Below are 20,588 nucleotides of genomic sequence, written 5' to 3' on the forward strand. Positions count from 1 at the left end.
CTGAGACTTCCATACAAAATTCTGAGGCTGAGAATGCAGGAAGTGCCATCATACTCTAATATAGTAACATTTGTGAGATTATCTCAGCGGTCTGTATGGCAGTCAGTTGTCTTCATTCACCAAAGTGTCCCTTGCTGTCAGGCCTTTTTGATACTTTTTTCTTACAGTATTGCAACAAGACCATGTAAATGCAGAAGGCTGGCCTTTTCAGAGGAGGGCAGAAGCTGCCAGTGCTGTAAACTTTTTAGCAGCTGTTTTAGCTACTCTAACTTTCTGAAAAGTGGTACTGTCACGTTGTTGGTACATCTCCTTCCCAAGGTGGAACATGGGGAAGGTTGAATCTTTTGTGTTGGACAAGGCTTCGCTGATACGTCTTTTTTCTGTACTGCTCATTGATCTCTAGACTGCAGCCAAACAGCTAGCCCAAGTACTTCTCCATTCCCTCAGTGAAGACTGTTACTGGAGCCCTTTATCTGATCTGCTTCCTGAGTTCATGAACAAGGAAGATCAGTCTTATGTTAGCAATCTTTGTCGGAGGCCTGAGCTGTACACAGAAGAGAAGTAAGCATTCTTTTTTATTTCGGTTTATTGGCAGGAGGAAGGATAGTGTTTGAACATATTTCAGTACTGCTAATTATGTCACTGATTCATGTAGTAGTTTTGTGTGCTCTTGTTTTTAACTTCCCATCAAAAGACCTGCTAGAAAAATAAGACATTAAACCTTGAGTGTTTGATTTTTTTTTTCCCAGGAAGGCAGAAAATCCAACCAAATAGCTTTCTTTGCTATGAAATGGAAATAATCTCTTTATGGTTCAGTATAGCTCATCTAGGATATATTGTAGAGCTTTTAATTGTGTGAACCTGCAGAAGAAGGTATTGTCTAGCAAATGAATTATATATGAGATGTTTCAAGTTACTGCTCCTCTTGTGAAATGAGAAGGAGGCTGACAGGATAACTCTCGACCTTCCTCAGAAAAAATGTGTTCTGTCTTTCAGTGCATACTGCCCTCAAGACAACGTAGAAGAGGCTCTTCTTCTCCTCTTAATCAGCGAATCCATGGTAAGCCAAAAATGAGCTTGTAATACTAACAGCACAAAGGAATATCTAGTGTTTCCATGTCAAGTCTTCTGGTTGGTTTTATGTACAGAATCTTCCTTAGATAAAGAGAAGCAAGGATTCAGCTGCTGAACAGGAAATGCTATTTATTCCTATATTAGTGACACTGCTTTTATTAAATGGAATGTCAGTGAAGGGTTTGGGGAATTGTCAAGAAGAGGAAGTGACTGCATTCACCATAGCTTTATGCAGGTTCTGACATCCAGATACACTGTCAGTAGGCAGATGGTTCCATTCAAAACATCTGTGTGGATTTATGGATCAAGAATGAGAGGAAGGGAGCCTCACCTAAAGCCAGGCATGATGGTGGTACCCGTTGTTTGGCATTTGCAGGATACAATATCTTGATTACATTCCTTAGTCTGCAGGGATAATATTTTAGCTGTTTCAATCCTGAATGATCTTTAGCAGTTTCTGATGCTGATGATACAGGGAGTTTTGTGACATGCAGAAACATCCATAATGAACTACAGTGAAATAATCAGATTTCTTCTATTTATAACATCAGTTGCTTAAAAAGAATCCCTTTAAGAGGAACAGAAGAAGGTGGAGAAAAACTGCATGGAAAACTGCATGGTAACATTTGATCATTTTCATCTTCTGAGAAGACGCAACCATATAGAAAATATGTAAGGAAAGTTACATTGCTTTAAATACTGGGTGGTCACTTGTAGCCTACAGTGAGATTTGAAAACCTTAGAGCATCAATGACCCTCTTAGGAACTTTTAAACAGCTTTCAGACAAGTTGAAAAGAAATACTGTGGAAACTTTGTTTTAGTTTCTGCTTCCTTCAGTTTTAAATTGTCTGATTCTTCTGGCTCAAGTCCTTCCCCTTTCCTGCAGACTTCTTCAGAACATGGCAATTTAACATTGTTTGCTTTTAAAATTTGGGGAAAAATTCAAGACGTGGAACCACCCGAAAATACTAAATTGACTTAAAAATCACATACATCTCAATGTTACTATACTTCCTGCTTTTTAGTGCTTTCTAGGTTAAGCCTCTACAGTTCATCTGCTTTGTGTTTTGAGGGGCTCTTCTGCAGTTAGAAGGGCTTTTTATAATTGGAAGTTGGAGACTCCAGGAGTGAGGGCTTGTACAACACCACATGCACTTCTATTAAAATCAGAAGAATGCATGTCAATGTGGCTTGTCGGGGCTAATCCAAGCAGGAAGAGGATCAGGGGTCTGGAGCAGCTAGAGTACTGGCTGCTGCAGCCTTTTCTGGGACGGGGCTTGCAGTAAGAAAGGGCTTGTGGGACCTTGAACTCTACTCTTGTTCTGCTGAGGGGAATGAAAGTTATCCCTGTTTTAGCTGATGGTGTGTAAAATGGCGAACTGGTCCTATAACTAAGTTATGGAGGAAGCAGTGTGAAAATGGTGTTGATAGGAACTGGACTGCTGTGCTGACTTCAAAGTTAAATAAGTAAGCTTGTGTTTGCTTATGTGCTGTCTTCTATATATGGGAACTTTCTGGAGGCAGATGCAAGGCATTTTGAGCTGCTGTATATAAAGCACTTAAATAATTGAAGATCCTGTAGTAGAGCACTGCAGGAACCATAACTGTCTGTCTGCTTTTTGGGAAATGGAACATCTGAGCCTTCCTCTTGCATTATCAATAAGCTTGCCATGAGTTTATTGTTTTAACAAAAATGCTGGACTAGTGTATAGAAATATAGCTGTGTACAGAAATACACTTAGGAACCACAGGAATGTGCTTCCTAAGTGAAGGAACAGAGGGACCAATCTGATTCTTATATAGGTTTGCAATCTATAAATATTTTCCTGTAGTTCTGCTGTTATGGTACTAAGAAGGGGCAATTTTGTTTAATTTATGACATGAGACACCTTTTCCGTGACAGCTTTGTTGTAGGCTATTGAGTTTTCTTATGTACAGGTTTGCTGTTTGAAGTTTTTTGTTTTATTTTTTAAAATTTGCTGAAGCTCATGGAAAATGAGTTAAGAAGCAGATTTCCCGTTGAGGTCTCCCTAATGATATAATGTTGACAACTGAATAAAGCAGATTTTACTTCCGGGCGAGAGTGTCAGTGGCAAGTGATAATGATATGTTTCTGTAGGCCAGTAAGCAACGTGGTTGGTGTTCCTGGATTTTGGCTGGATTAGGCGTTCTTCCAGTATTTACAGTTATGAACCCCTTAAAACAGAAGTACAGAATTAGGTTGGGTTACTGGGAGCTCCCCAGCTTCTCTGACACTTTGGTCACTCTGTCAGAGCAAAACTCACTAGAAAAGTACTTCTTCTGCCTGATTTTTAAAGAGGAAAAAGAGCAACCATGCCATTATAACTCTTTTGCAGGACTGTAAAGCCAGATAGCTGCTCCACATGCCTGTTCCTGACTTTTGCCACTCCAAAATGAGCTCAAGGGGGACAAAACTGGGGGGAGGAGGGCCAGAAGAATTGTCAGCACGTGGAGGGGACACAGAGCAAAGATGTACTGGGGAGGAGCATAAATCATCAGAGAACCTCAAAGTAAATATGTGATACATTTGATGAAAAGGAGACATGGTAGCTTTTTCAAGAAGTATACATCTGGAACTTCTGGAACACCTTTCTCCCCCCCCAGCCATACAGGGAGGGAGTAGATCAGTGCTAGGTAGTTTGCTGCTGAAATTCACTCTATTCTTCTGTTTGTCTTGCCTTCCTAAGGTGAAGTTAACACCTACTTCACCAGGATCTGTGCGTCTCCCCAGAAGATGTTACGGGAGTTACAAGAACTGTTCCTGTAAGGGGGAAAGGGAGAAAAGAAATTGCCTTTAAGGTGTTGTGAGCCAGACCCTACTCAGCAAGCCTTATCTGGCTCTTAGTGGTGCTGGGTTCTGGCTTGGGATGCTGCCCCAGCTTTTCTTCTTATTCCTTTAACTCGCGTTGGAAGGGAGCCACTTTGCATATTCTGGTGGGATGAAATGAGAGTATCTTCTAACGGGGTAGTTAAGGGTTCCTTCAGTATTTCACTCACTCTGCCTCTGAGCCTAAGTATGTAAAAGTTTTTCAAATGGCCAGAAAGCCTCTTCCATAGCTTTGAAGATGTTTCTGTGGTTATATTAACACTTACAGTGAAAGACTGGGGCCTGTTTCCTCCCTATACTCTCCTGAGTTGCCTCCTATATTCTTTCTGTCCTGTTGAAAACGGGAACCTATTTTCATAAGCTAAGGCATCCCAGTTGTTGAGTTTGGCAAGTGTTCCTCCTCCATGCCAGCTGTTATTTAGTCCCAGTGGTTGGCTGTAGAGATCTCGTGAAGGAATCTAGTGAAACAAAATCAGGCAGCCTGAAGATTACCACAGCCAGGGCTGCCTTTAGTGGGGGGTTGTGGCCTCTTGGCTAAATCCTCATTCTTTATGCATAGCCCGAGCTATGGCATGGATGAGCTGTGTTTGTGAGAGGAGGAAAATGCTCTCCTTCAGACCAAAGAGAACGCCAGCTGGTGACGGCCTTTACAAGCTCAGGCTGTAGTAGAATGATGTGTTCCCATCACATGTTGGAAAAAATGGACTGGCCTATTTTTAAACCACTAGTCCCCCTCCTTACTGCATTTAACCCATCAAAACCAGTGGCACTGTGTTTATGGGGAGAACTGAGGGTGTATTGTGACTTGATGCAGTGTGGTTTCTCTGCATCATGCTATCAGTGGGAATGGTCCCGATTCCATCATCAGGGACTCTGGTGCTTTGTGCTGCAGAGTGTAGGCAGGGCAGGCTTGGCAGGACTAACCCTTAGCTGCAGTTTTGTTTATTTTAATAACCATTCTCAGGAATATTCTGAGTTGACTGCACTTCTCCTTAAAGTTAGCCAGAAGTTTCTCAGAGCCAGGAATGGAACACTTTCTATTAATTTTTGTTTATTTTTGAGGTAAAAAAGTTCTTTGCACTTAGAAACATTCTCTTCTTGAATCTGAGGTCCAACGTACAGTCTAAAATCCCTTTATTCAGCCCTGGCAATGCTGGCTTTTACAACTGGGGATTCTGGCTGATGCTGTCCACCACCATACCAGGTAACATGAATTATTTTTTTTGGCTCTGTGTTCACTTCACTCATACTGGAAATGAAGTTCCTTGTATCCAAAACTAATAAATTCTGTGCCTGTGTAACAAACATTAGAAATGTCATCCCCATCTTATCTCTGATTTGAATCCCTAAAGGCGATTTGACCTTGGAGCGCCTGAGAGCACAGAACAGATGGTGAGGGGGAAAGTAAGATACTGGGACTTGTCTTTCTTTTTTTACTGGTGAGAGCAAACTCATGGCTGTGAGCATGCCTTTAACAGAATAATATTAAACCCATGTATTTTTAAGCACAGACATAATTAAAATCTGTTAGCTCAACAGTTCCTAGCTTTATAAAATAATGCTGCCCAAAAAATGGGTTGGTGAAGGAGAAGAATCTCATGTTGCTTTTGTAGGATTTTTTTTTTTTTTTTTTTTTTTATGACACCAAGCCCAGTGATGATACAACAGCTGGATGACCATCATCAGTATTTTATTGAGGGCTATTGGGCTATGGCAGCTGAAAGAGACAACTGGGGACGGGATTGCCTGCTCTGTTGGATCCTGCCAAATCACAGTTGTGCACTTATAATAGCAAATGTTTCTAGTGGGAAATACACCACCTCTGTTAATCGCCTCTTGACTAAATAGTTCTAATGTGAGTTGCTGGAGACAGGGTAGAGAGCTTTTTTCTTCTGTTTTGCAGTAGGAAGTCTTGTTTCCAAACTTGGAAGGAGGATGCAAATTGTTGGAAGATAGCTTTCTAAATGCTGATTATTGATAGCAAATATATGACTTTGTTACCCAAGACAGTATCCATAAACAAACTTCATTACTTTCTTCCCCTCTCTTCCTTTTGCGTAGGGTTGTTGGGCTGTTTTGGCTGGGGGGTCATATGTCTGTCTTGCTTTCCGTGACATTTCCAGAATTAGTTCTGCTACAGCACAAGATGTTAAAATATACCTGGTGAGAGATAAGATATATCTATATGGTCATATTTGATAACCAATAATAATGGGCTATTTTGCTGAGATGTCTGAATGGGGTACCAGTGCCTTGTGCTCTGTTGCTTACCAGAAATGAGATGGATGCCACACAGTTCACAAGGCAGTAAGTTTTCATTTGCTGTGCTTCTGGTCTGAAGTGGAGCAAGTCGTGGTATCTCTGTAACAGGAGTTTTGGGAGCGGCTGGGGTATGGTATTTCCTCCCTGTTCTGCCTGCTCCCCATTTTCACAGCAGCTTTGCAGTCAACCCTGAATATTTTCTTTGTATATGTCAATGAGGGGAAACTTCAAGTGCTGTGTAGAGATTGTCAATAACTTAAGTGAAAAGTCCATAGCCTCTTCCATGTGAATGGGTCCTTGCCATTGCGAAGAATTCATTCGTTTTGTTGGCAGTACTGGCAAAACAGCCAGAATGGAGACCCAAAGGATATGGGCTAAATATTTCCCAACTCTTGGCAGTAGAGGCATGAATTGCATGATTTCAAAGGCTTGTTGTCAATCTTATACACGTGGCATTTGTTTTTTCTCTCTTAATGCTAGTATTGAATCACACCAATTACATTATTACAGTACACTGTGTAAAACATGCTGCCATTCTGTATAGATGGGTTGCAGTGGATCTGGCAATTATGTCTATTATGAAAAGACACAAGTTGAACATTAGAATGCCCATGAATTAGGGGCAGGCTGCAAGCACTCATTAAAGATTTTAATTGCTTTCTTTTTCTTCTTTGAAAAAAAAAAAACCAGGGGGAGCCATGTTTCAAAGTGAGCAATTAAAGGATACTTCATAGCTAATTGCTGTGAGAAGGGGCTGCTACATGGAATATGTTCTATTGTAATTCATATGATTGCTTGGCATTTTATTAAGAAGCACATCTTTGTACTGTGGTAAAATTTTATTTTCTACAGTGTAACTGCGTGTGTAATAACTGCTGAAGTAATGCCAGTTTGGATTTGCTTTGGCTCTTTTCCTTTCTACATGTAATAAACATGCTATAAATAAGTTGTATTATCAGGGTCATTGATGTACAGCAAATCCTCTGTGGATAGATGGCTTATCTAGTTTGCAGGTAGGTATATTGTCTATGTGGATAGGAAGGTACAAGCTGTCTGTAGCTCAGCAGAGTCCGTAGTTAAATTGCAGATCCCCAGAAAGGCAGATCTCTTCCCTGCTGTCAGAGCCAGCATGGGTCTGAAGACATACCTAAAAAGCCCTGCTGAGCCCCAGGTGATTCTGTGCCTGGTCAGGTTGAACACCTGAGCTGGGCTTCAGGCATGATACAGAGACATCACAATGGCTGAGTGCTGGGTCAGCTCAGGGGTACCAGCCTGTGCTGGAGCCTTTTGGATGTGTGTGGCCTGCAGACAGGCTGTGTCCCTCGGCTGCGGAAAGGGAGGGCTGGAGGTGCTTGCTATCCTGTGTGCTGCTCAGTCTGGGCTGACTACAGGATGTGTCTTATCTCCCCAGATAGGATTGGTGTCATGTCTGAGCCACCTGCATGCACAGCTACTGGTGTCTAATGCATCCCGAAATGTGCAAATGCAATGCATCTCTGGGTTGCTCCATTACCTAAGAGTACCTCAAAGGGGCATTGACTATGTATTTTTGCCCTGTATAATTCAAGTTATGCTAACTCCTGATGGTGAAACTCCTGTTGGTTGCATTAGTGACCTTCTCCATCCCACACAACAGCCTTGAACAGAGGTTCTCTTCTTTTAATGGTGTGACTCACCATCTCTCTCCATCCTGCTTGTGTGCTGTAAGGCGTGTCTGGGTGGCAATAGGAACAGCTTAAAGGGAAGAGTCATGCTGGAGGTGTTGAAAATGTATTTGTAGCTATGTTTTACTGCTGCTTATAGTGGAGGAGGAGGAAGTAATGCCGTAGGACAAATTGGGAGTTGCTGCTTATGTTATTGATGTACTGTTTGGAGATCAGTCTTCTACAAATAACCCTTCTTCCACTTGTGTTCAGAAAAATTAGTGGTCTGAAGCAATAGAAACGCAAGTATTGAAAAAATGTTGGAGTAAATGGCTTAGAATTTATGCATTCTCAAATACAAAATTAAGTATCTCTCTCTCTGTACATTTCAGTAAGTAAAATTCCCCATCCAACAGAATCGGTGTATGCTGCGTTGCAGTAACTCTACAACTACTTTGCAGCTGTACTTACCAGCAACTGTCAGGTTTTCTCACTGCCAAACTGAAGTTTACAAAACCAAACAGGTAAAGACAAAAAAATATTGGCTAATGGTGATCTGGGTCATGGTACCTGTCCTTCTGTGAGAGGCGGGCCACAGAAACTTGCCAATTTCCCTGAGTGGGTTTCTAGAAATAGTGATTCACATTCCCTTCTCCACCCTCCCGTATGTAACACTACAATAGTAAGTGATACCTTGAGCCTTGGGATGAGGATTTACATTACCGTGTTAGACACACTCCATGTTCTTGCTACTGTTCAGTCAGTTTGGTATGAGGTTTGCACCTTTTGATATTGTTTGGGGTTTTTTTTATCTCTGTGATAATGGAGGAACTTTTTGTTTGGGTTTGTTTTGTTTTTTTTAGCAGCTGGAATTAGCAATTGGAAATAGGTTCTGTATTAACAAAAATGGTGGGATGGAAGTGATGAATTTGCTCAGTGGCAACTTCAATGCATGCAAGTATAGAGAGCAATAGATTGCAGAGACCTTCTGTGGCTTTGAGCTGTGAAAGCTTGAACAAAATAAGCAGGTTTATGACCTTCTTGGAAAGAATATTAGTCATGCCTATGCATATGTTGTTTTTAACTGCTCTCTGCTTAGGTAAAGTACGATACGTACGGTATGTTCAGTATGACTGCAATTTTAGAATGTTGCATCCTTGTAATATGTCTCTCATTCCTACTTATTGCAGGATTTGGGCATGTTCTTCCTTCTAGTACCAATATCTGTTAGCAGATGTTAATGGGTACTCACCAGTTCTGATTAGTTTTCTATCTCTCCTAATGCATCAACTTAAAAATAATAAAAATCATAGCTTGGTACTAGATGGATACCCAAAAAAGCATCAGGCTATAGCTGACTCTAATTGGAGGTTGATGATGGGATTACAGAGCATGGTGGTGCTATCTCAGTAGCTATTTTCTACAAACAATTGTCATAACAATGTAACAGGTGCAGAAAAAATTGTTAATGCCATTGTATATATGTAGGAGGATTCACTCCGCAATAAGGTTCATTCTGTATATGCTTTGTCTTTAACTCTCTGAAGTAGCAATCCCAGAATTGTTTTGTATATGCCTTTAACTCCTTCTTTTCTTCTAAAGTAGCAGTCTTGGGTTAAATCCAAACAGACCTTAAACATGGGGCTTTGGGGTTTTTTGGTTTTTTTGTTTGTTTGGTTGGTTGGTTTTAATTTTTATTTGTTAGTTCTGCGAATAAAGGTAGATGAGCTATGCATTTGTACTCTGGTTGCAGGATTTTCTCTTTGAAGTTGGTTTCATTCTCTCATGCAACCTATTGCTCTGAACTATTTTTAAATCACAAATTACATCTTTTGCAATAACATGAAAAAGAAAAATACTTTTGTGTCTACAAGAGTTGGTGAAGGTTTATTTGTGCAAACACTAGACTGAGTCTGACCTGTCAGTTTGCCTTTAACTTTAGTCTCCATTTAGCTCTTGGTTGTGATTGCATTAGTAGTCAGTAATTGTGTTTGCTGTCTTGGCTGGAGGTTGTGATGAAGAGTGCTTGGAACTGGGGCATTACACAGGTAATATCATGATGAAACAGCTGCAGTTTAATCATAGTGAGATATGCGTGGGCTTTACAGGCTGCATATTCTGTAAATTTTTATTTCACTTAATTCACGTGTTTAAACTTTTTAGGAAAAAAAAAATCTCCCTACAATTAGAAGGAAATAGATGTGAGATTATAGCAGTAAGTATCAGAAAATAAATCTCATAACCTTCCTGCTTCAGGGAGAAAACATTTGTTGGCCTTTTACCCAGGTGAAACTGCTGGCAATCTTCTTCATTTTTCTGATCTTTAAAATGTCTAGACCTGAATGTCTGATGTTGCACCCCTTATACTGCCCTGGGCTCCTCAGCTGAATCTGTGCTATCAGTCAGTGCTAGCACTCAGTGGCATCCAGCACTGCAGTCTGGGTGAAGTCCTCTGTGTTCGGAAATCAGAGGGACTTTCCTATTTACCCTTGGATTGAAATCTCCCTCTTTGTGCTCAGAAAACAGAGAGGCTGGGATCTTGAGATAAATCTGAGTCTATGACATATGGTATTTTGGGACATCCTCACAAATTGCTAGACTGATCATTTTCTGTCAAAAGTAATATTTCTTTTTGATCTAGGCTGAGCAATGCACTGATAGATTATGCAAAATTAACACTTATAAGATTATTTTTTAAAAAAATTTATTTGGTATTGTGTTGCCCAGACCTCTAATGGCATTAAATTGATGACAGGCAAATCTGATTACTCAGGCAACCTGCTCAAATTAAAAAATAAAAAGTGTGTAGCAGAAAAGAACAAAACCACAAGCTATTGGGAAGAAGTCAAGTGCAGACACAGCAGGTAAAGTATCAACTGTGGAAGCAGTTATCACAGTTGCAGACAACTGAAGTAGTAAGGAATGTGGTTTAAGGATGGCCTTAAATTTTTAATTATTGAGGAAATGGGACTTGGTAGGTCTGTTTCCTAATGCTCTAATTCTGTGAAAGAAATCCAGATGAGGTATTCCTAGCAGTTCCTTTCTGTATACAGCTATCTTCTTGAGTTTGCTTCATGTAGATAAAAAGTATCTCTGTGGAAACACCTTCCTTATGAATCTCGAGATTATTTTAAACAAAATGTCACGGATGATGGGAGGAACTCCCTCTGGAGGGGTCGGTTGTCCCTTGCTCTTTTGGTGTCTGATGCTTCATTTTTGTCTGCCCAGGCAAACCGGGACGCAGTGATCAGCCGAGCCCCAGACCAGCAGGATGACCGAGCTATCAGCCTCCGGGATGCTTCTGCAGTCTACGACCTCCTCAGTATCACGCTGGGCAGAAGAGGGCAGTATGTCATGCTTTCTGAGGTACCTCCTGGCTTCTGCTGACACTTCCACTGGAAACGGGCAAGCAAAGCCCCTCTTTGCATTAACTTGTTGGGGAGGGTAAAAATGAAGCACACTAGTTGGCAGTTAGTAGAAATAGCTACAGACCTATGGCAGCACAGGCCAGAAATGTACACAGAACTGTTTGAGACATTAAAATAATTTATGTGTAGGCACTTGAACAAAGTGGCTGTCATTTGAAGTGATGGTGTATGCTAACAAGGCCCATTCACTGAGAAGAGGAAAATGATGTCGTTAAAAAAAACCCAAAACATTAAAAAAAAAATAATCACTTGGGCCCTGGACCACAACAGATTGTTTTCTCTGATTTGACTACTGAGGCAAGCGGCAGTCTTGGCAAAAGATAGTAAAAAAAAAAAAAAAAAGCCTGATATTTCTCCCAACATGTATTTCTCAGTGCTTGGAGAGAGCCATGAAGTTTGCATTTGATGAATTTCACCTCTGGTACCAGCTTGCCCTGTCCATGGTGGCTTGTGGAAAGGTAAGGTTCAAACCAAAGGACTCAAAGGGCATGTTTTCCTCTGGCAGAGTGTATCTAGCTTACTTGTTTGAATGAGTACAGTCATGTATTTTGTGGTGGTAGGTCCCACCAGAGAGGTACGTGGAAGGACAGTGCTCTCCTTTTAGACTCTGATTGCACTTTGTGATCAGGTGTGTGCATTTGGTATTAAGTACCATTCTCTCCATGTAGTGTTTGCTTCTCACTATCAAGGAAAAACCAGACTTTTTACATAGCTGTGGATTGAAAAGCATTATACAGCTGTCCATTCTCTGCAGGTTTCAACATAAATGTGCTTCGTATAAGAAAGATACTGATGTCTACAACTGTCATCAACTCACTCTGTCTTTGGGCAGTTGAGTTAACCTCTCTTTAAGCTGTGGTTTCTCCATCTGATCAAGGAAATGTTAATGCTTTTTCATAGGGAGCTTGCAAGGATTAATATTTTTTAAGTGCTTGGTGCAAAAGATACGGTAGAAAAAGAAATGATGTGTGAATGTTTGCAATGACATGTGTTTTAGCATAAGTTAGGGTTGGGTTTTGGTGTTGTTTTTTTTTAAATTAGTGTAGTATTTGTCAAAGTTACCAGTTAACCACTGAGATGGCTGAAGTCTGATTGCAAAAGGTAGGTAGAGACAGCAGGGGCTTTTCTTTATTAGTCTTAAAAGAGTAGGCTTCATGCAGGAAATATGGATGGTACAAAATTTAGCCTGTTCATTCTGGGGGTCCCCACCTATGCTTTTAGGAGGTATGAGCAAATTAATGCTGTGTGGTAGCAGACCACTTAATATGGTCCTATGTTCCGTGCCCATGGAGTGTAGGGGAATCCATGTGGAACTGGGCAGACACCACCAATTAGCAGTCATCTACCAAATGGTAAGTACTGGCCTTTTATGGCTGTAAGCTGAGTTGGAAACAGTAGCTTTGGCATGGAAATGGCAGATGAATATACAGTGGCATGCTTTTGCAAAGAAGTTGTCATCTTGTGATGTATAAGTGGCAGCAAAGCTTGAAAGATGTCTGAAGGGATTCCGTCACTTCTGTGAGCATAGGCAAAGCTTTATCTTGGAAGACTGTCTGTTGTTACGCATTATACTTCAAGAAAATTGCAGAACAACCAGTGAAAGTTTAATAAAGAGCGTCAAGGACAGCTAAGGGTATAATAAGCAGGACTGTGTAAAGATTGAAAGAATTGGATTTTTTTTTTTAACCTTAAAAGGGAGAAGGAAGTCCAAGAGAAACAAGTCTTCAAAAGCTCTTAAAAGAAGGGGTTAATCTTGTCTATGGTGGATAGGACAAGATGTGACAGCTTCCAGTTGCAGCAACACAAGTTCGTGTTTCCTATTAAGAGGCCAAAAAATAAGCATAGTGGTACACTGGAAAAAGATTCCCTGTGGAGGCTGTGTGAAGCCTGCATCACTGGGCGTCTGTGGAACACCCTAGGCAAATAGCGGTCAGTAGTGACCCCAGAGTGAGGCACCAGGGGTGTACTACTTCATGGGACCTTGCAAACTCTGACTCTGTTCTGGGACTCCAGTTATCTCATAAATCAGCTAGATGTGTTATAATCCAAAGAAGATACCAAAACTTTGACAAAGCATAGTAGATCAGCAGGGAGCTGAATGGAGATGTTTAGTGAGAAAGAGGCTCACAGATTCCTGTAGGAGTTTAGTACAAGCATTTCAAAATCCAATTCCAAGCATGGAAATGATGGCTAGACTCAATCATGTATAGGGAAATGCGAAGCTACTGGTGGAATACTTAAAACAGTGAGCTTGGTGCCATGGTGCTAATACCTTGCACTGGCCTGTGTTAGGTGGGGGGTTTACAAGTCAGGTCTGGCTCCCTTTGGCATTCAGCTGGCGTTAGCACATTGTTGCCCTCTGTGCCTTTGCAAATCCTCTGGATACCTGATCTCTTGATACTGAGGACAACAATGGCTAGATTGGCTATGATGGAAAGGTGCAGCATCTTCCTGTGAAACACAGGACTTGTCTGGGAGCTTTATTGGCTTTACAGGTTATGTAACCTGTTTCTCAACAGCAGACAATACTGTAGCTCTAGTAATCTGCCGGAGAGCAAATCTAGATTTTTAACTGCTGATGGCTAAGAGAGTGAGTGTATCCAGAGCATAACTGTGGTTCAATCTTAGATTAGTATGGAGGAGGGAAATGTGGCCTGATCTTTAGCTTCTAACAGTTTGCATGAGGACTCTGTCCTTGTCATTATATGTTTGCATACCTCCTCACCTTCCCTAGAAGTCACTGAATATTTGGTACTTTAGAGAAAAAAGAGCAACACAAGTATCTGTATCTCTGTAACTGTTCTATCTTTTCAGATTTTCAAGTATGTTATGTCTTTTTGCCTGTACTTTAAATATTTACAAGGTAAAATGGCCTGATCTTGCTATTGATGTAAAAGCTCTAAATGTTCTGAGCCCTACATGGGGCAGAGGGAATTCCCTTACCCAACAATCCCATCTGTGCAGTATTTCACTTCTAATCCCAAAGTATTCTCTGAGGATTCCTGTCGTATACTCTACAATGCATCATCTTGCTAATGGGAGATGTGGCTTACATTGTTACATTGCTTCTCAGCTTGATAGCAGGACAGAGGTCATTTAAAAGTGCTCCGGTCTAGCAGAAAGAACTGATGAGAAAACAGTGTGGTCTGTCTAGACTGCAGAATGCAGAGTACACTTGAGCTTTTATAGGTAAAAGATTTTCACCTGTCTCAGTCACAGCCAATTCCTGATCTCATTTCTTGGTAATGAAATCTCACATCCTGCAGTGTTACTTGTTCTGCAGTACAGCAAATCATGCTCATAAATCCTGGGTACAACAGGAACAGTTTTATCAACCTGTAAACGCTGGAAACTTTGGTCTCTCTTTTTAACACGTTTTTTAGGATTTGCAAACTCTGACCTTAAAAGTGCTGCAAAATCCTATCTTGCCCTCTATTCTACACTGCATTTGACTGGTGTTACTTTTTTTTTGTATATTCATCATCTTCAGTTTACGTCAATCAAGTTGAATTTCAAACTGTTTTCTTCCTCTGCCAGCCAAAAAATTGCCAAATGGTGACTGTCATTTTTCACAAGTGATCAGTCTGAATGTCAAGCTAGCCACCTAGGCTCATTACTGTATGTAGGGTTGAGTTTACACATTATTCTAAAAAGCATGTGTCTTAACAAAAATAGGCACATCATTTCAGTAAGTTCTTACAGAGCAAGTGAGGCCTTAGGGCTTCATAAAACAGTGAATGAAAAAGCTCAGAGAAGCATAACCTTCCTGTCTGTCTTCTATCCACTTAAGCTGGAAACAATGGAGTGACAGCAATTTCACTTTCCTGTGCTTCTCAACAACTTGCATAATGAGAAAGATGGTGTGGTCTGGGTGTTTTTTAACCCATTCTCGAGAATGCATGTATACTGAGCTGTACATTTTCTGAACAAAATGAGCATGTTTATTTAAATGATTAAAATCCACCATGAAATTCGAAAGACTTTTGTAGGCAATTTTGGACGAAATGCTGGGAAAGCCTAGACAATGGCAAAGACATAGTGAGAGATGTCCTTTGTCACCAAGTGCAGTTCTGGGTATGCAAGAGAAAGGTTTAAATCAGTCTAATGCAGCACCCCTGTTCTTCTGAACTGGTGCTGGAAAACTGAATGCTGAATGCTTCACAGCTGCTTTAAGTTGCTTCTACTGATAATAACCTTTGTGATGTGATAATATGACAGCCAGAGACTGAGTGGGCACAGCAGCTCCCTGGCTCTGCCATGCATCAACAAGCTGGAGTCTGAGTGGCAAGTGGTATGATAGCTGGATGCCATCTGGCAGAGTCCTCAGGCAATGAGATGAGTCCTGCTGCCAGAGTAAAATGAGTGCAGTAGGTTGCATCTGCTTGTCTCAAGATTTTGAAAAAGTGACCTGTATTCAGTAGAATGGGGAAAAGGAAGGACCGAACTCTTACTTACAGAGTAGAGAAGACTCTATAGTCTTCACAGTACAGAAGAGAGAGACAGCTGTTTGGGGCAGACTTCTCTGCTGCTGCTTTTCAGCTAAACAGTTTCCACTGGAGGTCGTGGAGATTACCTGCACACAGCGCTTCTGCAGACTAGGGTAGCTCTACCAATGTATCTGAAGTTGGAGGCAAAATTGTCATAGTGTCTAGGTGATATGTTGCAAGCACAAGGGATGTGAAATAGGGCCCCTGTGCACTTGCAAGCATTTCCCTGGCCTTGGACCAGTTGGATCAGTTACGTGTTCCCTCATTCAGATTTCTGTCCCCTTCCACACCTAACAGCCTCACACAGGACCCAGCCTGGGTGTCCCAAAGTGTCACTGGAGCTATCTGGAAGTAGAGACTCAAGTGCATCATGGGATTGGGCTCTAGCTTAAATTGACAGTACTTCAGAAAGTCTTCTAGATCTGGATCATGTGTGTCTTTTTTTACCTGTCATACTGCTTAAGGGAATGATAAACTGATTTGCCTTGAACAATGTGAAGCAACATTGATGCCTCTCTTCTACCTACCAACCAAGGAGACAAGATTTCTGTTCAGTGACAATGATGTGCCATTTTCCTAAGGGTAGTGAGGGAGGGATTTTTCAAGGATAGCTGTGAAATTATTCTGTGAACACTGAGTCTACTTAGTCTAAAAGTGCTGGGTACCCTAATTGAGCCATTCAACTAGCAGCAGTCTTACACTGATCTCTCATGTCCAGTGGATGTTTATTATTATTATTAGCATACGCAGTGCATAAAACCATTTCCATGCTCATATTTAATGTTTCTGCTCCCAAAAAACACAACACAACTTGGTTAGTGAATTAAAAGCTTTAGGATGTGTGTTCCTTGAGAGGAAGAGTGAGGAGTGTTACAGTCTCAGGCCAGCTGAGGGAAGTGTGAAGCATCTGCTAGGAGAGGATAATCTGCACTTAGCCCTCACCCTGTACACTCATTTAGGGGATGAAGTGCAGCAAAAAGTGTGTAAAGGAAGAGCTCAGGATCAATTAAAGGGGCTGTGGGGAAGAGCCTCTGTGAGAGCCCAGTGGAGCTGGAAGCAGTTACTTGGAGGCAAGGGCTATGTTCAGCAGGCCTTGTGCTGGGATTGCTAATGGTGGTTATGTGTTCCTGGGGGTGCCTGGCACACAGCTGTCCAGCCCCTCTTGTGCAGTGTTGACAGAACATCTTCAGCCCAGTGCTTGCCTTTAGGACAGCAATTGCATGACCTTAGATACAACTGCATTGGTGCTGATCCTCCCCCAGCCCCTACTAGCCTAGGAACAATGGTCAACATTGCCATATAGATAAGATAGGCTAGCAGTAGGGGGATTTAAGCTCCAAGCATGGTACCTTGCAAAACTAGGCAGATAAAGCTGCTTTCAACTACACAAAATGCTCCTCTCTGCTCTTATACTTTGTGTTTGTTCATCTTTAAGGCAAAGAGGAAGAAAGTCATGCTTGTCTACCTGTATGGTTTTCTTAATAACATACCACTTCAGGATGTATCTGGTGTTATACAAAGGGAAATAATCACATCCTTCTTGGCATCTGTCATTCAGCTGTTTTTCTGGGGGAGTAGGCTCCAGCTTTTCTCAGAGCTAATCTTGCAGTGTCACTGTGCTCCCCTTGGCTGCTCAGCAGTTGGAGATACTGCAGCCCTGCCCAGGGCTTGTGCTGGCAGCATTTTTAGGGTTTTGAAACCAGTCTTATGCAGACAGGAAGTCTGATTTTGGAGCCCTGTGCAAGTTGCTGATACATACTGGTCATAGCCAAATAATGACAAGCTAATGTCTGAGCTGATTATATCTGTGTTGCACCCAAGAAAAGGAATAGTTCCCCTTATTTAAACAGTGCAGCGAAAGCAGATGTCTCTAACAGCTTTGAGGAGCTTTAAGTTTGACTCAGCCATGCCTGTACTGCCAACATACAGCTTTCCAGAAGGTTAGAAAGAAAGTTCTAAATATATTTAATACATAATTCTGCAGCAACAACAGACAAATTTTATGATTTAGGCTGTTCCTTCTGTTGGTTTCCTTGCAAAAGCTTAGGCTGGTTGCTAGGCAACTGGCATGAAAAAAAGAGTACATTTCTTTTTTTGCGTTGCAGGCAGGAACCTTGGGAACAACAGAGACCTCAGATGGCTCCTTAAATAGCATTGCTGGGGAATGAAAGTTAAAATAATGAACATTCATTGGTTAAAGATTCTGTTACAAAGGTCAGCTACCTAGGGGATATTCAATAGTTTGGTTTCCTTTGGTGCAAAAGAAAGATTAGAAGGGGGTGTGCCTGTGTGCTGTAGATAGTACAAAAAATGGAAATTTCCAAAGATGCCTGACTGTTGAGCAGAATACCTAGGTGGGCTATATAATTGCCTTCAGGCTTAACTCTCTTTTCTTGACAGGATGTGTGAAGTGGGGTGTCTGTCACATTAGCAAGGACAAAGTTATGCTTACAGATCTTAGAATTTAAGAGGTGCTTTTAGAAGTGAATATTTGAAGCTGCTCAACCTCAATGCTCTAATTTGCTAAACATAAGGTAAAAGAAAAGGGGGAGAATTGGTCCCTGTTTTGAGAGAAGTAAATGTCTTAGAGGAATAATGTTCATGCTGGGGGATTCACAGAAACCTAGAAATTCAGTGGAAAGCTAACACCAAAACAACTAATTGTAGAGTTCTCAATTGCTGGCTCACTCTGTTATCTTCCTGTGTTGGCTCAAGGTCATTTATAGCTAGATGGCTGTGAATCCCAGGGTACAGGAAATACTGACTTTTGCATAATGGTGAAGGATTTCCCCCCCCTGCTTCCCCACAATCCCTTTGAAATAATGCAGTTTTTAAAATCAGACAGAATGATGCTAGAAATAAAGCAGTAGTAGTTGTGGAGATTTATCTGTGTACTAAATTGCCCAGTGAATTGGGAATGAGGCTGTCTACCAAAACCACCACCTTGAGGAACATTTTTCCCTCTGGCTGAGAAGTATTAGCAAAGAAGCAAAAAAGTAGAAAGGTTTTTGGAACCTTTACAAGAGAAGAGCAACTGTTTGTGGTGTGTCAAGTCTGCCTGGCATGATTTACTGACTGGAAGTTCTTCTTCCTTTTACTTACATTTGTGGTTTCTTTATCTTCTAAATATGAAACAAATCTCTGACATCCTTCTTTTGTTGCTTTGGTATGGTGGGAGAGAAGAGGGGAAAGAATGAAAATTGTGTTGGAGTGAGCTAGGGAAACCAGCATTTGGGCAGCATCTATGTGTTTACTGTAATTGATGGCAAGATCTCTTGAGCCTTTTGGAAAAGTAAGGAAGAGAATTAACTAGACTATTCTTCATTCTGTGTAGCTCGTGCAAGCATCTTTGAGGAGTATGCTTGCATGCTTCATTATATAATTAGTAAATGAGGAATGGGAGTTATGTTTTATATTTGGATAGAAGTTTTTCTTTACATTTTACTCCCTTATAGGATTCAAAACCGTGGCTGCTTTAATTACTTACGGGGAGGTGTCCTCTCCATCCTTCCCCGTAGCTTCCTTGTGATTTCTTGCTGCAGATCGAGAAGTGCCACGCCCATGCTGGATGTGGTACATAGAGCTTTTTTGGAAGTCTGTATTGAAAGCAGCCGTTTGTCAGTATTGCTTACTACTTCCCAGAAACTGCCTTTCCTAATTTTCTTTTCATAAATTATTGTGGAGCATGTTTGTGATCTCTGCAGAAGAAATATACCGTATGCAAGTAGATTAGGGGATGAAGACCGAGAAAACCAGCTTCCTGTAGATACTGGATTTAAATATGGAACAGTAGTGCTGTGTCGTTCCTTGTCTCCATTGCAAAAAACACAGAGTTGTTGGTATGTGGAGGATGGAGATGCCCAACTCAGGTAATGGAAGTTCTTAAGCCCCTTACACAGTTCACCTTTTTTTTTTTTTTTTTTTTTTTTTTTGATGGCTGAACATTCCCATTAAAGCAGTGTTTTCACTCTATAACCTGATTTGAGCTCTGTGCTTTGTTGGTTGTAACAAAGGGAGAATGGTCATGAATCTGCTTAAACCTGATGAGGATCCCAAGGCTGAGAACTCCTACATTAGACCTCCCATAAACAAAGTTGAAACCCCCATGGAGCAGCTGTTGGCAAGCTTGTCGTTTCTTTAAACCATATCTGTTTAACGGGTTTGTGTGTGTTTGGGGGGACTTAAAAGCCTTTTTCCCAGAAAGAGGCCAAATGAGACCCAGAGGCAAATCCCTAGCTTTCTGAAGTCTTTGGGAACTGGTTCCAGTGCAGTTGTTACAATCCAGCAATTAGCAAGCTAACAGAAAGAACTTAAAGCCTGGCTCTGAAGTTCGGAATTATGAGTAGGAAGCATGCACTCACTTGGAGTTCAAGCTCTGCTCTTCTCAAAACATGCCTCACCAATAAATCTAATTATTATTGCCTTGCAGTGAATCTCACAATGTGCTTGGCTGCCTGGTCCACCCACACTAAGTGAAAGAATACGTATATTTTAATTATCAGATTATTTCAATGTTACACAAACACTGTTTCATATTAAATATTTTTACAAACCAATGGCATCTGTATTCAATACTGAGTGGATGATACTTGTTCCCTGCCTATTAATGTCTGTAATTAATATCTTTAAAACACCTTGATATTATATGTCACACCAGTCTCCCCTAAGTAAGGTCACTATGGGAGTGGGATATTGCCTAATGTTTTCATCGTCTGTATATGATTTCTGCTGAGTAAAATTTTCAAGGTGAAATTATATAGATGTCTTGAATTTTTTAGAACACGGCTGGGGAGAAAGGCTTTATGTCACCCTGTTTCTAAAACCACTTCTGCTCCATATGTTTAA

The 20,588-nt window shown here is 41.1% G+C and overlaps 1 protein-coding gene across 7 annotated transcripts in view; it reads left to right on the plus strand.

The window, feature by feature from the left end:
- TTC7A (tetratricopeptide repeat domain 7A) overlaps positions 1-20,588 on the plus strand; it is a 193,925-nt gene that overhangs the window by 42,609 nt on the left and 130,728 nt on the right. For all 7 annotated transcript variants that reach the window (XM_075042871.1, XM_075042874.1, XM_075042870.1 and 4 more), the window contains 4 exons: positions 404-561; positions 997-1,060; positions 11,057-11,194; positions 11,631-11,714. In XM_075042871.1, the coding sequence (XP_074898972.1) occupies positions 404-561; positions 997-1,060; positions 11,057-11,194; positions 11,631-11,714 (444 nt within the window). The remainder of the gene's footprint in view (positions 1-403; positions 562-996; positions 1,061-11,056; positions 11,195-11,630; positions 11,715-20,588) is intronic.

This window comes from Buteo buteo, chromosome 12 (genome assembly GCF_964188355.1).
Source record: "Buteo buteo chromosome 12, bButBut1.hap1.1, whole genome shotgun sequence".
Lineage (NCBI taxonomy): Eukaryota > Metazoa > Chordata > Aves > Accipitriformes > Accipitridae > Buteo > Buteo buteo.